General features: G+C 45.6%; 1 protein-coding gene across 1 annotated transcript; it reads left to right on the top strand.

Annotated features, from left to right (window-relative positions):
- On the top strand, nt 5,350-9,236 carry LOC102182531 (seminal plasma protein BSP-30 kDa-like). Its single transcript, XM_018063277.1, has 5 exons — nt 5,350-5,425; nt 6,704-6,781; nt 7,938-7,961; nt 8,457-8,588; nt 9,088-9,236. The coding sequence occupies exons 1-5, from the start codon at nt 5,350-5,352 to the stop codon at nt 9,234-9,236; spliced, it is 459 nt and encodes a 152-aa protein (XP_017918766.1).

Raw genomic sequence — 14,547 nt, forward strand, 5'->3', positions numbered from 1 at the left:
GCAGGCGAGAGACACTAGGAGCTGAGATGGGACAAGAATCTAGACAAGAAGAGCAGAGAGCAAAGGAGGAACAGACATTTGCCCTCCGTGGAACTGACTACGAAACGGACTCATTAATTCTGACCCCAAAACTATGTTCAGTTACTGTCCAGTGCATCCACCCTTGGCCATGGATGCAATCCAGCCTTTGAAACCTCAGTGAAGAAAATCAAGAACTCTCAAGCATGAAGGTGGTGCTCTGAATGACAGAGGTGAATTCTTTCCCAGCATGTCCACCGTGTTCCCCCTGTGCATGGGTCCAATCAATAAACCACTTTCTCTGCAGGTGTGGCCTTTCTTTGTCCCACAAAGAAACCTGTGTATCCAATGAGAGGCTCTCGGCGTGCTCAGGTTAATCAGGGAGGACCTTCTTGTCTTCCTTTCCTCTCCTTAGGCTGGAACATCAATACACATCTCAATATACATCACAATTGTCCCTCCTGGGGCTTTGATTGACAGGTGAAGACCTGGTCATGAGACTTGAAATGGTGTGGGAGGACGGTCCAAGAGGGTACCGAGGGCTGGTCCTTGTCATAAAAGTTTTGTTTTCTCAACTTAGCTGAAATGTTATTTTTTCTGGAGTTAGTCTCTGACGCCCCAGTATAAGGAGTCCCCAGATTTCTTCTCAGTTCACCCTTTTTCTCCTTACTATTAAATGGCCTGTCTTACTAGGGGGCTGTGATTAGGGTAGGGGGAGGGTCAGGATGGACTCTGTTGCCCTGGCCTCAGACGTAAGTGCAGAATCCAACATATCCTTGGCATTTTTCAAAAGGACTACTCTCCCTTTTAAAATGAGCAGGAATTTTAGGCAAATACTTTTTCCATCACTAACTGGGCCTGACTGAAAGAAGGTTAAATTCACAGCTGTCGGAAATACTGAAGGGCCTGTAAAGGCCTGATTGCTAAATTTTGTCCTGAGAAATCACTCAGTGCCTATCACAAGAACAGAAATACAGACCAACGGAATACAAGAGAAAGCCCAGACACTGACCCATGCATCCACGGTACTGGACATTTGACAAAGGAGGCAAGAATAGACAATGAAGGAAGGATAGTCTCTTCACTGAGCCGTGCTGGGAAACTCTTACAGCTACGTGTAAAAGAATGAAACCGGAACACTTCCTACCACCACACACAAAGATAAACTCAATAATGGGTTAAAGACTTAAATGTAAGACTGGAAACTTGAAAACTCTTAGAGGGAAACACAGGCAGAACACTCTCTGACACAAATCACAGCAAGACCCTCTATGATCCACCTCCTAGAGTCACGGAATAAAAACAGAAATAAACAAGTAGCACCTAATTAAAGTTAAAAGCTTTTGCATAGCAAAGAAAACTGTAAAGACGGTGAAAAGGCAGCCCTCAGCATAGGGAGGAAATAACAGCAAATGAAAAACTGACAAAGGATTAATTTCCAAAATATACAAGCAGCTCGTGCAACTCAATACCAGAAAAACAAACAACCCAATCAAAAAATGGAGAGAAGACCTAAATAGACATTTCTCCAAAGACATACAGATGGTTAATAAACACATGACAAGATGCTTAACATCACTCATTATTAGAGAAATGCAAATCAAAACTACAGTGAGGTCTCACCTCACACCAGTCAGAATAGCCATCATCCAAAAATGCACACACCATTAACGCTGGAAAAGGTGTGGAGAAGAGAAACTTCTTGCACTGTTGGTGGGGGTGTAAACTGATACAGCCACTATCAAATACAGTACGGAGATTCCTTTAAAAAGTGGGAATAAAACTACATATGACCCAACAGCCTCAGTACTGGGCATATACCCTGTGAAAGCCATAACTGGAAAAAACACCAACACATACTCCAATGTTCATTGCAGCACTGTTTACAACAGCTAGGACATAGAAGCAACCTGGATGTCCGTCAACAGATGAACGGGTAAAGAAGCTGTGGTACATATATACCATGGAATATTACTCAGCCATAAAAAGGAACGCATCTGAGTCAGTTCCAGTGAGGTAGGTTACCCTAGAGCCTATTGCACCGAGTGCAGTAAGTCAGAAAGAGAAAAACAAATATTGCATATTAACACACACGTATGGAATCTAGAGAGAGGGTACTGATGAGCCTATTTGTAGGGCAGCAGTGGAGACACAGACATAGACACAGACTTTTGGAAACAGGGTGGGAAGGAGAGGATGGGACGAATGAAGAGAGGAGCAGGAAAGCACATGCACTCCCATACGCAAAACAGTCAGTGGGGATCTGCGAGACGACTCCCGGAGCTCGAACCCGGGCTCTGTGACAGCCTAGAGGAGTGGGATGGGGCTGGAGGTGGAGGGAAGGGACACGTGTATACTTACAGCTGACTCATGTTGACGTATGGCAGAAACCAACACAAAATTACAAAGCGATTGTCCTTCAGTTAAAAATGAATACATTTAAATTAAAAAAACCCTCAGTGCCTATCTAAGGAATCCTTGGCACCTGGCAGTGGATTTTGAGTCTCCACCCAGGCAAGAGCGACCCAGACTTTCAATCACTGTGTAGCAAGGAGGTATTCAGAGAATGTCTGTGGAGAAGGAAATGGCAACCCACTCCAGTGTTCTTGCCTGGAGAATCCCAGGGACGGGGGAGCCTGGTGGGCTGCCATCTATGGGGTCGCACAGAGTCGGACACGACTAAAGTGACTCAGCAGCAGCAGGGTAGCTCAAAAGGCAGTTCAGACCAGCTCTAGCCCCCAAGAGTTTGGTCTCACACTGAGAATCTGACAGTGGGTATTTACAAAGGGTTATGGAAACGTGCATGGGGAAAAAAAAAAAAAAAAGAGAGAATGTCTGTCCTCTGTGATTTAAGGCCAGTATCTCAGAGCTTCACTTGAAACGAGGAGGTAAAAATAAAACATAATTTTCAAGTTAAATTATAAAAAGTTTCAGTTAAAAATGTTTTAATAAAAATAGATAAATAAAAGGAAACCAGGGGCTTCCCTGGGGGCTCAGTGGTAAAGAATTCATCTGCCAATGCAGGATACACGGGTCCCAGCACTGGTCGCGGACAATCCCACGTTTCGCAGAGCAAGCTAAGCTCGCGGCTCACAGCTACTGAGCCTACTCTAGAGCCTGGGGACTGCAACTGCTGAAGCCCTAGGGCCCTAGGGCCCTTGCTCTGCAACAGGACAAGCCACCGCAATGAGAAGCCCGCACATCACAGCCAGGGACTAGCCCCCACTTGCCGTAACTAGAGAAAAGCCGGGGCAGCAGTCAGGGCCCAGCACAGCAAAAAACAAACCAATCAATAAAAAGTGAATGAAAGAGAAATCGAAAAAGGAGGGGATATGTGTATCTGTGTGGCTGATTCACTTTGCTAATGCAGTAGAAGCGAACACAACGTCGTAAAGCAACTGTGTGGTTGTTTAGTCACTGAGTCATGTCCGCTCTTTTGTTACCCCCATGGACTGTAGCTGACTAGGCTCCTCTGGCCTCGGGATTCCCCAGGCGAGGATACTGGAGTGGGTTGCCGTTTCTTACTCCCGGGGAGTTTCCTGACCCAGATATCCCAGGGCGATTCTTTACCACTGAGCCACCACTGAAGCCTAAAACAAAGGAGCTTTATATCATAAAGACTGCATGCTGACAACAACAGAAGCAGCAGCCAGGGATTTCCCTGGTGGTCCAGTGGTTAAACTCTGCGCTTCCGCTGCTCAGGGTCCTAGGAAACCCCAGGTGGCAAGGCAAACAAAACTAACAAACAAAAAGAAAATTCGCAGCCACCTGACAGACGGAGGGCTCCGCTTCCCTTGGAATCAGGTGGCAAGTCAGCCAATGGTCGGAGGAGGTGTTATGTTTGATTTCTAGCAGTTTCAGCCCAGCAGCTATAGTAGAAAGGGATCAAGAACCTCTTAAGTCATTTAGGCAGCAGTTGGCTTGAACGTTGGAATTCCTGAGCGCCCCTCTTTCTTTCACCAGTGACATTGGGAGCAAGCAACCAAGACCTTCATATTCCTTAGGTTCCACTCAAATGTTCAAAAGTATCCCCGACAGAGTCACAGAGCTCCCTGACTGTTGTAAGTGGTTGATCAGGAATATCTAACAGACATTTTGCCTGATTCTAAGACAGTTCACACCGTGGACTCCAAGTCACCTTAAGGTAGGAGATAGTGGGTCTCTGAGCTGGACACCTGGTATTCGTCAAGTGGAGTAAAATTTAAGTAAAATTCAGATACTCCAAGGACAAAGCTAGAGGCAGGCGCTGAGCTCGGCTCAAATGAAGAGATAAGGTGCCCACTCCTGAGGTCAAGAGGTCAAGGCTGACTGCCCCGTCTGCACTTGTCCAGAAAGCCTTCTCGGAGTCAAAGAGGGAGGCGGCCCCACTCCAGAATAAGTGTAGACAAGCAGGCGTAGGCCTCTGTGTTGGGATCCATCTTAGCAAGAACTTGAGCACATATCTTGCGGAGGGTCCATGGACCAGACAGCTGTGAAGAAAGAAGCAAGATAATTGCCCAAATGTGAACAGACACCCGGAGGGGCTGTCCTATAAAAGTGGTGCACATCACCTCCGTACCTCACACTCCTCCTCCAGGTCGCCCACACTCCTCTCAGGGTGTGCATCTCTGCCCAGCTTCTGAGCTCCTACACTCTTCTCCTTGGAGAGGATGCTCATACCCTTTGTCTCTCTGGGTGTGCATCTCTGCCTAACTTCTGAGTTGGATAAACAAACTGTTTTTCTGTGTGGTCTCCCATCTGTTGTGCAATGTCTCTAATAATAACCGTGGTACTTGTTGTGACACTTTTGATTCCTGGAAACATTCTTGCTTTCAAACAGGAGCAAGAGCCAGGCCTCCTTAGCTTCTAGACTCTAGCCTAAGCTAGTTTAGCGGCTTAGACTCCTAGTTTTCATCCGGGTGACCCAGGTTTAATTCCAGGGCAGGGAGCTAAGTTCTCTCTAGAGGACCAGTCACTGCTCTCCCTCCGAGATCAGTCACTTTAAGCCTGGGAGCTCGTTAGAGTTTTTTCCTATTTGTTGGTCACACGGTGTGACTTGCAGGATCTTAGTTCCCAACCAGGGGCCGAATCTGTGCCTCAGCAGTGGAAGACAGAGCCCCGGGTCTCGTTTTAAGTGCATTTCAAACCCCTGAGGCTTGGAGACGTTAGACTGCCGGCCAATGTCCTGTACTTTCCATCTGAGAGATAAAATTGCCCTGCATGCTCTCAGGCTGAGGAATGATCAACCATTGACCAGGTGAGGTTGATTCTTATCAGGTTGAAGGGACGCTGGGGTCACCGGTTAAATAAGAAGCAGATCGACGCTGGTCAGCCTCAGGAGAGCAAGCTACCATGGCACCGCGTCTGGGGCTCTTTCTGATTTGGGCTGGTGTGCCTGTGTTTCTACAACTGCACCCTGTGAATGGAGGTGAGGGAGGGGAGACGGACTAGAATTGGTGAGAAAGACCCTGCCCCAGACACGCTGATTTGCAGTGCTAGTCGCTCAGTCGTGTCTGACCCTTTTGCAACCCACTTGACTGTAGCCCGTCAGGTTCTCGGTCCGTGGAATTTCCCAGGCGAGAATACTGCAGTGGGTTGCCATTTCTTCCCCAGGGGGTCTTCCCGACCCAGGGAGCAAACCCACGCCTCCTGCAATGGCAGGTGGGTCCTTTAATGCTGAACCACCAGGGAAGCCCACGCCAGACGTGGACTGATGAGTAAAAGTCACGACAATAATAATACTGTAACCAATACCGCTGCCATCTCTTGAATGTGTCAGAAGGGCCAGCCGCTATGACAGCCACATTTTATTTAGTTTTCCAGCAACTCTATGAAATTGAAACCCGGGTGAGTTTGGCAACAGAGCCAAAGGCCTTTCTGGGAGCTGTCTCCTTCCTAAATCTCCATTGCACTGTCCCAGACATGGGCAACCTATGCCAGGGTTGGTTATGTTGTTCAAATGAAGAGTTTTTGATGTTTGTAGAGTTGACTGTTGGAAATATCGAGTTGGCCAAAATACATTCCTTTCTGTTTTGCCGTACCATTGTATGGAAAAACCAGAAGCAACTTTGGGGCCAACCCAGTCACAGGGACCGTGTGGTCTCAGGGCAGGTCCAAAGAACAGTGAGTGTCTGACTTTGTGGTTGAATCCATGTGTCTCGGTAGGGGGGCAATGCGAATGTGTCAGGGTCTCTCTCACCTATGTGTTCACCCTCTAGTCATCGAGTGTATCTGTTCAGGGTGCACAAGGGCTTCAGAATATCAAAGAGAGTGAAAGAGACGCAGGGTGTGTCCTGCGACCGACCACAGTCTGCTTGCGGCTCTGCTTTGGGCTCGTTTGGTCGTTGTTGCTATTTTTTAGTTGTTCTTATTTTGTTTTCTATTTTGAATTGGAGGATAACTGCTTTACAATGTTGTGTTGATGTCTGCCGTATGACAATGCAAATCAGCCATAAATATGTATATATATATTTATGCAGCCTATGGAGTAGCAAATATATTTATAATATTATATATATATAATCCCCGCCCTCGCAAGCCTCCCTCCCACGCCGCCCCATCCTCTGCTCCCTGTTACTGAGCAGCTTCCCACCAGCTCTCTGGTGTACACGTCAATGCTCCTCTCTCAATTCATCCCAGCTAACCCTAACCCTGCTTTGCTCTTACTCCGTTCCATCCATCTCCTCTGCTCCTGCCTTTCTTCTAGATGAGCCGCCGCCGTATGTGTACAACCTTCCCGAAATGCCCACTACAATTTGGCCTTACACCACTGCTGATGTTCAAGGTAATCACACACTGAGGGGAACGACAACGAAACAGCATCAAATGCAAGAAGCTGACACGCGGGTCCTGGAGACTGTGATGGGGGTCTTCCAAAGATGCTTAAGGGCAGGAGCTAACTTTACCCTCTCAGTCACGGGAGGAGGCAGGTGTGCACAGTCCCCAAGAGGGCTTCTCCGGAGAGCATCAGGGATATGCCTCTGTAGATGGTGGGGCTGCAGTCGGAACCCAGGGCCCGGGATTCAGAGCTGCTGTCCCATGATAAAGTAGCAACTCCCCAGATTCACATCAGTACACCAATCCTCACAACTTAGGTGCTTTTAACATGTCGACTAGCCACTCTTGACTTTGATTTCTTCCTATCTATAGACATGTGTATATCTGTAAATAAATTTTTTTTCACTGTCAAAAACAATAAAGTAAAAACTGCCCACAGTCAGAGAACCCTTCCTAGTCCCCAAGGGAGGGACTACGCCATATTGACCTTGACATCCCCGATCCGTAGCCGGATGCTAAGGATGGTAAACGGAAGGAGGGGGACCTGGGAAGGATTCATGGCAAGAGAAGGTGAGAGAGAGGCCGAGAGAGGACAGCACAGTCTTTGGTGCAGGCATGACAGGGCAGGAGTCGAGACGGGCAGAGCAGGGCATGGGGGAGGCAGGGTGCTTCGGCTGAGCCCCGGTGCTGAGCTTGAATCCCTGTGTGTGCTCCGGGAGCAATGAGAGCATAAAGCTAGAGGTGCAGGGCAGGTCCCACTACAGATGACATTCTGGGTGTGGCTCTGCTGTGTTCTTTTGTGGTGGTTGTTTTCTTCTTATTTTGGTTTTGTTTTTATTTTTAATTGGAGGATAATTGCTTTATAATCTTGTGTTGATTTCTGCCACACAATAACATGAATCAGCCATAAGTATATACATTTGCACTTCTCTTGAGCATCCCTGTCACCTCAGCCCACATCCTACCCGTTTACATTGACAATACAGAGTGCCAGGCTGGGATCCCTGTGTTATATAGCAGCTTCCCACTAGCTAGCTATTTCACTCCTGAAAGGTATATACGTCAACGCTACTCTCGCAGTTCCTGCCTCCTAACCCTAACCCTAGCCCTACTTTGCTCTTCTCTTCCTCCATCCACCTCCTCCGCACCTGCTTTTCTTCTAGTGGAGAAGCCACATGAGGACGACAGTATGTATCCCAAAGCCTACTTTCCTTGTTGAGTTCCTTGAGGTAATCGACAAGGGACAGAATGACAGCCAAACCACGACCAAATGCAATAAACTAACCCGGGCGCCCTGGTGCCTGTGATGGGGATCCTCCAAAGACACTACACAGGCAAGAGCGAATCTTATCCTCTCAGTCACAGGAGGAGGCAGGCGTCCACATTCCCCAAGGGGGCGACCCTGGAGAGCATCAAGGGTGAGCATGTGTAGATGGTGGGACCGGAACCTGAACCCACGGTCCGGGCTTCACAGCTGCTGCCACATGCTAAAGTAGAGGCTGTCCAAAGTTAAAGAAATCTCCTAGTCCCTGAGGGAGGGACCACGATAGACAGACCTTGACATCCCCAGGGCTTAGCGGGGGACTCTGTACATGACAGTCTCGAACGGAGACTTTGCCAGAGTTACCAGCGATCGTGAAAGCCTAGGAGTCAACGAAGGGAACAAGGACTTCTTCTTTCAGGTCCTCCATGTGCTTTCCCATTCACCTATAGACGCAAAATATATTATAAGTGCACGTCAGTGAATTCCGAAAGAGAATGGTGCTCTCTTGATGAAGATTATGTAGGAAGATGGAAAATCTGTAGAAAGGGAGGTAAGTGTGCAGCTCATCTTCATATGAGGAGTATGTGGCTTCCGAGATGAAGAGGGTTGGTTCATAACTGTCTCCTAGATGGAAGCCTCAGGCAGCCTCTGACCCAGCCCCATGAGTTCTATTCGGATCTGATTCTGGGTCTCTTTTGGGGGCGGGGGGGAGGCTGTGCTGAGTCTTGTCGCTGCACGTGGGCTTTCTCTAGTCTCAGTGGGGGCTGCTCTTCATTGGCGGGTGGGTTTCTCATTGCAGCGGCTTGTCTGGTGCAGTACAGGCTCTGGGTGCACCAGCTTCTGTAACTGCCATGTGTGGACTCAGTAGTTGAGGCAGCGGGCTTAATTGTTCCTCAGCATTGGTTTCTTCCTGGACCAGGGATCGAGCCAGTATCTCTTGCATTGCAAGGCATTCTTAACCACTGGACCACCAGGCAAGCCCCCTTTTCTTTTGACAAGCCTAAAAATAACCCTCCCACCATTAATGTTTTCACCCATTCTTTTTTCAGACCGTCCCAAATGTCATTTCCCCTTTATATATCGCGATAAACGATATTTCCATTGCACAACAGAGGGGAGTGCTTTTGGTTTAGCTTGGTGTTCACTCACTGAATACTTTGAGCGAGACTTTGCTTGGCAGTACTGCGATCAGTATTAAAAAAAAAAAGGTAAGAGTGTTCTGGGGAGGATGGGAAGAGACAGGGGTGAGCAGGGAAGAGATAGAGCTGGATAAAGAGGTGGAGTCAGATGCCCACTGAGACGGAGAAAGGAGGCAGGTGGAGGGAGGGGATGAGGGAGAAAGAGGCAGGAGGAAGAGTGAGGAGCAGAGGTTCATGAGGAGAACCACGCAGAGAGGATGAGGAGGAGAAAGGGGACAAAAGAGGCAGACAGAGGGAGACTCAAAGGCAAACTGCAAACACTGGAGAGAGGGGAGTCCCGGAGGGAAGGAGAAAGGCAGTTTGCAGGATGATAAATGGAAGGAGGAGGATCTGGAGAGGATCAGTGCCATGATGAGGTGGAAGAGAAGGGGAGAGAGGGGCAGAGACAGGACAAGATAATCTTGGAGCAGGCGAGAGACACTAGGAGCTGAGATGGGACAAGAATCTAGACAAGAAGAGCAGAGAGCAAAGGAGGAACAGACATTTGCCCTCCGTGGAACTGACTACGAAACGGACTCATTAATTCTGACCCCAAAACTATGTTCAGTTACTGTCCAGTGCATCCACCCTTGGCCATGGATGCAATCCAGCCTTTGAAACCTCAGTGAAGAAAATCAAGAACTCTCAAGCATGAAGGTGGTGCTCTGAATGACAGAGGTGAAATTGTTGCCCAGCATGTCCACCGTGTTCCCCCTGTGCATGGGTCCAATCAATAAACCACTTTCTCTGCAGGTGTGGCCTTTCTTTGTCCCACAAAGAAACCTGTGTATCAAATGGGAGGCTCTCAGCATTCTCAGGTTAACCAGGCAGGATCTTCTAGTGTTCCTTTCCCTTCCTCGGAGTCCTGATGGAACATCAGTGCGCATGACAATTGTCCCTCCCGGGAGCCTGACTGACAGATGAAGACCTAGCGGTGAGACCTGAGCTGGGATGGGAGGAGAGTCCCAGAGGGTATGGAGGGCTGGTCCTTGTCATAAACGATTTGTCTTTTCCCAACTTAGCTGAAATGTTGTTTCTTCCTGGAGTTATTCTCTGACTCCCCAGTGTAAGGAGGCCCAATCGAGTCTTCCCAGTGTATCTTTTCTCTCCTTACAGTTAAACTGCCCATCTTTCCAGGTGGACTATAATTGACAGGAAGGGAACAAGGAGAACTGTGCTTGCTCTGGCCTCAGTCCTAACATCCTCTGCATTTATCAAAAGGACTACTCTCCTTTTAAAAACAAATAAGAATTTTCGAGAATAGCATTGAAACATGTATATTACCATATGTGAAATAGATAACCAGTCCAAGTTCAATGCACGAAACTGGGCACTCAAAGCCGGTGCACTGGGATGACCCTGAGGGATGGGATGGGGAAGGAGTGGGGAGGACAGTTCAGGATGGGGGACACACGTACACCCATGTCTGATTCATGTCAGTGTATGGCAAAACCCACTACAATATTGGAAAGTAATTAGCCTCCAATTAAAATTAACTAATTAATTAGTTCTTTAAAAATCAAAAGGAAATACTGCAAAATAAGTGAATAGTCTGGATGGGAGAATTAAATTTGATTTGAATTTTGTTAAAAAAAAAAAAAAAAAGGAAATTTAGACAAATATTTTTTCTATCACTAACAGGGCCTGACTGAACGAAGGTCAAATTCATAGATGTCAGAAATAATGAAGGGCCTGAAAGGGCCTAAACACTAAATTTTATCCTCTTCAAAAACATCTAGAGTCTATCTAAGGATCCTCGGGATCTGGTGATGGATGTTCAGTCACTATCTGGGGAAGAGATGCACAGACTTTTAATCACTGTGCAGGAAGGAGGTATCGATAGAATATTTGTCTTCTGTGATTTAAGGCCAGAAACTTGGAGCCTCACTTAAAACCAGGACATAAAAATAAATAAATAATTTTAAGGTAATAAATAAAAAGTTTTCATTATAAATGTTTTAATAAAAATAAGTAAAAGGAAACAATCATGATGATGTATGGCAGAAACCAACACAATATTGTAAAGCAATTATACTTCAATTAAAAATGAATAAAGTAAGCTGTTAAAAAAATGCTTAATAAAAATGTACAAATAAGAAAAAAACAGTGCTTCCCTGGCAGATCAGTGGTAAAGAATCTGCCTGGCAATACAGGAGACATGGGTTTGATCCGTGGTCTTGGAAGCTCCCAGAAGCCTCGAGCAGCTAAGCCTAACCACAGCTATTGAGTCTGTGCTCTAGAGTCTGGGAGGCACAGTTACTGAGCCCACATGCCGCAATCACAGAGGAGCCTGTGCTCCACAACAAGAGAAGCCACTGCATTGAGAAGCCTGCCCATCGAGACTGGAGAGTAGTCCCAGCTCGCCACAACTAGAGAAAAGCCTGCTAAGCGAGGATGAACCAGCACACCAAAAATAACATAAATAATTTAAAAAAAATTTTTTTAAAGAAACCCAGATAATATAAGGGCTATGCAGTTAATAGAGCTCAGAAAATCTCTCCTGGTCCTAGAGAAAGAGCAAAAAAGCTTCCATTTTTGACTCTCTGAACAGATTATATAGAAATACTGCCCTTTGGGTGAAGTCTTTTCTCAAGCCCTTCACACAGTGGTTCATGGTACTGAAATCACACAACTGAAGATTGGAAAAATCACACACACACACATACACAGACACATGCATTCCCAGTTGAATAATAATGAAAAGTCTACAGCATAAGCAGAAAAAAGATTTAGAACCAGTCTCTAAGGGAATTCCCTGGTAGTTGGTGGTTAAGATGCAGCATTTTCACTGTTCGATCCCTGGTGGGGAAACTAACATCTCAAATGCTGCTTGGTGCAGCCAAAACATAAATAAATAAATACAAACAAAACCAATCTTGATGCTTCTACCAAAAACAAATCAAAAAACTAGCACATCTCAGACAATACATGCTAAATAATTGGTATGTTAGATATCATTGGCCATGCCAAAGAAAAAAATAGAAAATGTTATATAAAAAATGAACTTTATTTTCTTTATTTTTTAAATCAATGAACTCTACTTGAAAGTCCAGAAATAATCCATCACATTTGCAATTGATCTTCAACAACACATCAAGGTAGTTTAATGTGGGGACTTCCCTAGAGGTCCCATGGTTAAGACTTGGCAGTTCCAATGCAGAGGGTGCGAGTTCTAACCCTGATCAGGGAACTAAGATCCCATATGCCACGAGGTGTGGTCAAAAAACAAAAAAGATAGCTCAACATGGCAAGAATAATATTATACTCTTTGCAACAAGTGGTACTGAGACAAGCATATCGTGTGTGTGTAATAGTTGCTCAGTCACATCACTCGCTCTTTGCGATCCCATAGACCATCGCCCACCAGGCTCTTCTGTCCATGAAATCCTCCAGGCATGAACACTGGGGTGAGTTGACAATCCCTTCTCTACAAGACAAGTATATCTGCAAGCAGACTAAATAAACTGGATACCTACTTCATACCACGTGCAAAAGTAAAGTCAAAATGAGTCATGCGCTTAATCTTAAAAGCTGAATCTACATAATTCTTAGAAAAAATATACAAGTAAATCTTCAAGACCATGGGGTAAAAAAATGAGTTTTTATATGTAACACTGGAAGGACAAATGACAAAAGAAAAGGTTTATCAATTGGACTTTATCAGAATGAAATTTAGGCTTTAGTTTTCAGAGGAATGAAAACTGACAGAATGGGAGAGAAGTATTTGCAGGTCAGGTATCAGATAAAGAACTTGAATCTAGAACATGTAGAGAATACTGACACCTCAATAATAAAATGACAACACAATTTAAACATGAGCTACAGCGATTGAATAGATACTCCACCAAAGAATTGTACGAATGGCTAACAGACACATGAAAAAGTGTTCAACATCATCAGACATAAAGAAAATACCAGTGATATACAAAATAGAAGCAGAAGATTAAGCAGAGACGGCAAGAATACACAGAAAAACTATGCAAAAAAGGTCTCAATAACCCAGATAACCACGATGGTGTGGTCACTGACCTAGAGCCAGACATCCTGGAGTATGAAGTCAAGTGGGCCTTCGGAAGCATCACTATGAACAAAGCTAGTGGAGGTGATGGCATTCCAGTTGAACTGTTTCAAATCCTAAAAGATGATGCTTTGAAAGTGCTGCACTCAATATGCCAGGAAATTTAGAAAACTCAACAGTAGCCACAGGACTGGAAAAGGTCAGTTTTCATTCCAATCCCAAAGAAAGGCAATGCCAAAGAATGTTCAAACTACCGCACAATTGCACTCATTTCACACGCTAGCAAGGTAATGCTCAAAATTCTTCCAGCTAGGCTTTAACAGTACCTGAATTGAGTACTTCCAAAGATACAAGCTAGATTTAGAAAAGGTAGAGGAACTAGAGATCAAATTGCCAACATCTGTTGTATCAGAGAAAAAGAAAGAGAATTCCCCAAATCATCTACTTCTGCTTCATTGACTACCCTAAAACCTTTAACTGTGTGGGTCACAAGAAACTGTGGAAAATTCTTAAAGAGATGGGAATACTGGACCACCTGACCTGTCTCCTGAGAAATCTGTATGCAGGTCAAGAAGCAACAGTTAGAACTGGACAACGGAGTAGTTCAAAACTGGGAAAGGAGTACATCAGGCTGTATCTTGTCACTCTGCTTTTATAACATCTATGCAGAGTTTTTTTGTTCAGTCACTCAGTCATGTCCAACTCTTTGTGACCCCATGGACTGCAGTGCACCAGGCTTCCCTGTTCTTCACCATCTCCTAGAGCTTGCTCAAACTCATTTTCATTGAGTCAGTGACACCATCCAACCATCTCGCCCTCTCCTCCTGCCTTCAATCTTTCCCAGCCTCAGTGTCTTTTCCAATGAATCAGTCATTTCATCATCAGGTGGCCCAAGTATTAAAGTTTCAGCTTCAGCATCAGTCCTTCCAATGAATATTCAGGGTTGATTTCCTTTAGGATTGACTGGTTTGATCTCCTTGCAGTCCAAAGCACTCTCAAGAGTCTTCTCCAACACCACAGTTCTAAAGCATCAGTCTTCTTTCTGGTCCAGCTCTCACATCCATACATGACTACTGAGAAAACCATAGATTTGACTATACAGAAGTTTGGGGGCAAAGTAATGTCTCTGCTTTTTAATACACTTTCTAGGTTTGTCATAGCTTTTCTTTCAAGGAACAAGCATCTTGGGGTCATAAGGGTGGTGTCATCTGCATATCTGAGGCTAGAGTACATCATGCAAAATGCCAGGCTGGATGAAGCTTAAGCTGGAATCAAGATTGCCAGGAGAAGTTATCAATAACCTCAGATATGCA

Source organism: Capra hircus, chromosome 18 (assembly GCF_001704415.2).
Source record: "Capra hircus breed San Clemente chromosome 18, ASM170441v1, whole genome shotgun sequence".
Taxonomy (NCBI): Eukaryota; Metazoa; Chordata; class Mammalia; order Artiodactyla; family Bovidae; genus Capra; species Capra hircus.

What these genes read in the sequence shown, in the direction of transcription:
- LOC102182531 (XM_018063277.1), top strand. Translation starts at nt 5,350, where the DNA reads ATGGCACCGCGTCTGGGGCTCTTTCTGATTTGGGCTGGTGTGCCTGTG. An exon ending in ACTGCACCCTGTGAATGGAG is followed by an intron (nt 5,426 to 6,703) that starts GTGAGGGAGGGG and finishes CCTTTCTTCTAG; the next exon opens with ATGAGCCGCCGCCGTATGTG. An exon ending in GAAAATCTGTAGAAAGGGAG is followed by an intron (nt 8,589 to 9,087) that starts GTAAGTGTGCAG and finishes TTCTTTTTTCAG; the next exon opens with ACCGTCCCAAATGTCATTTC.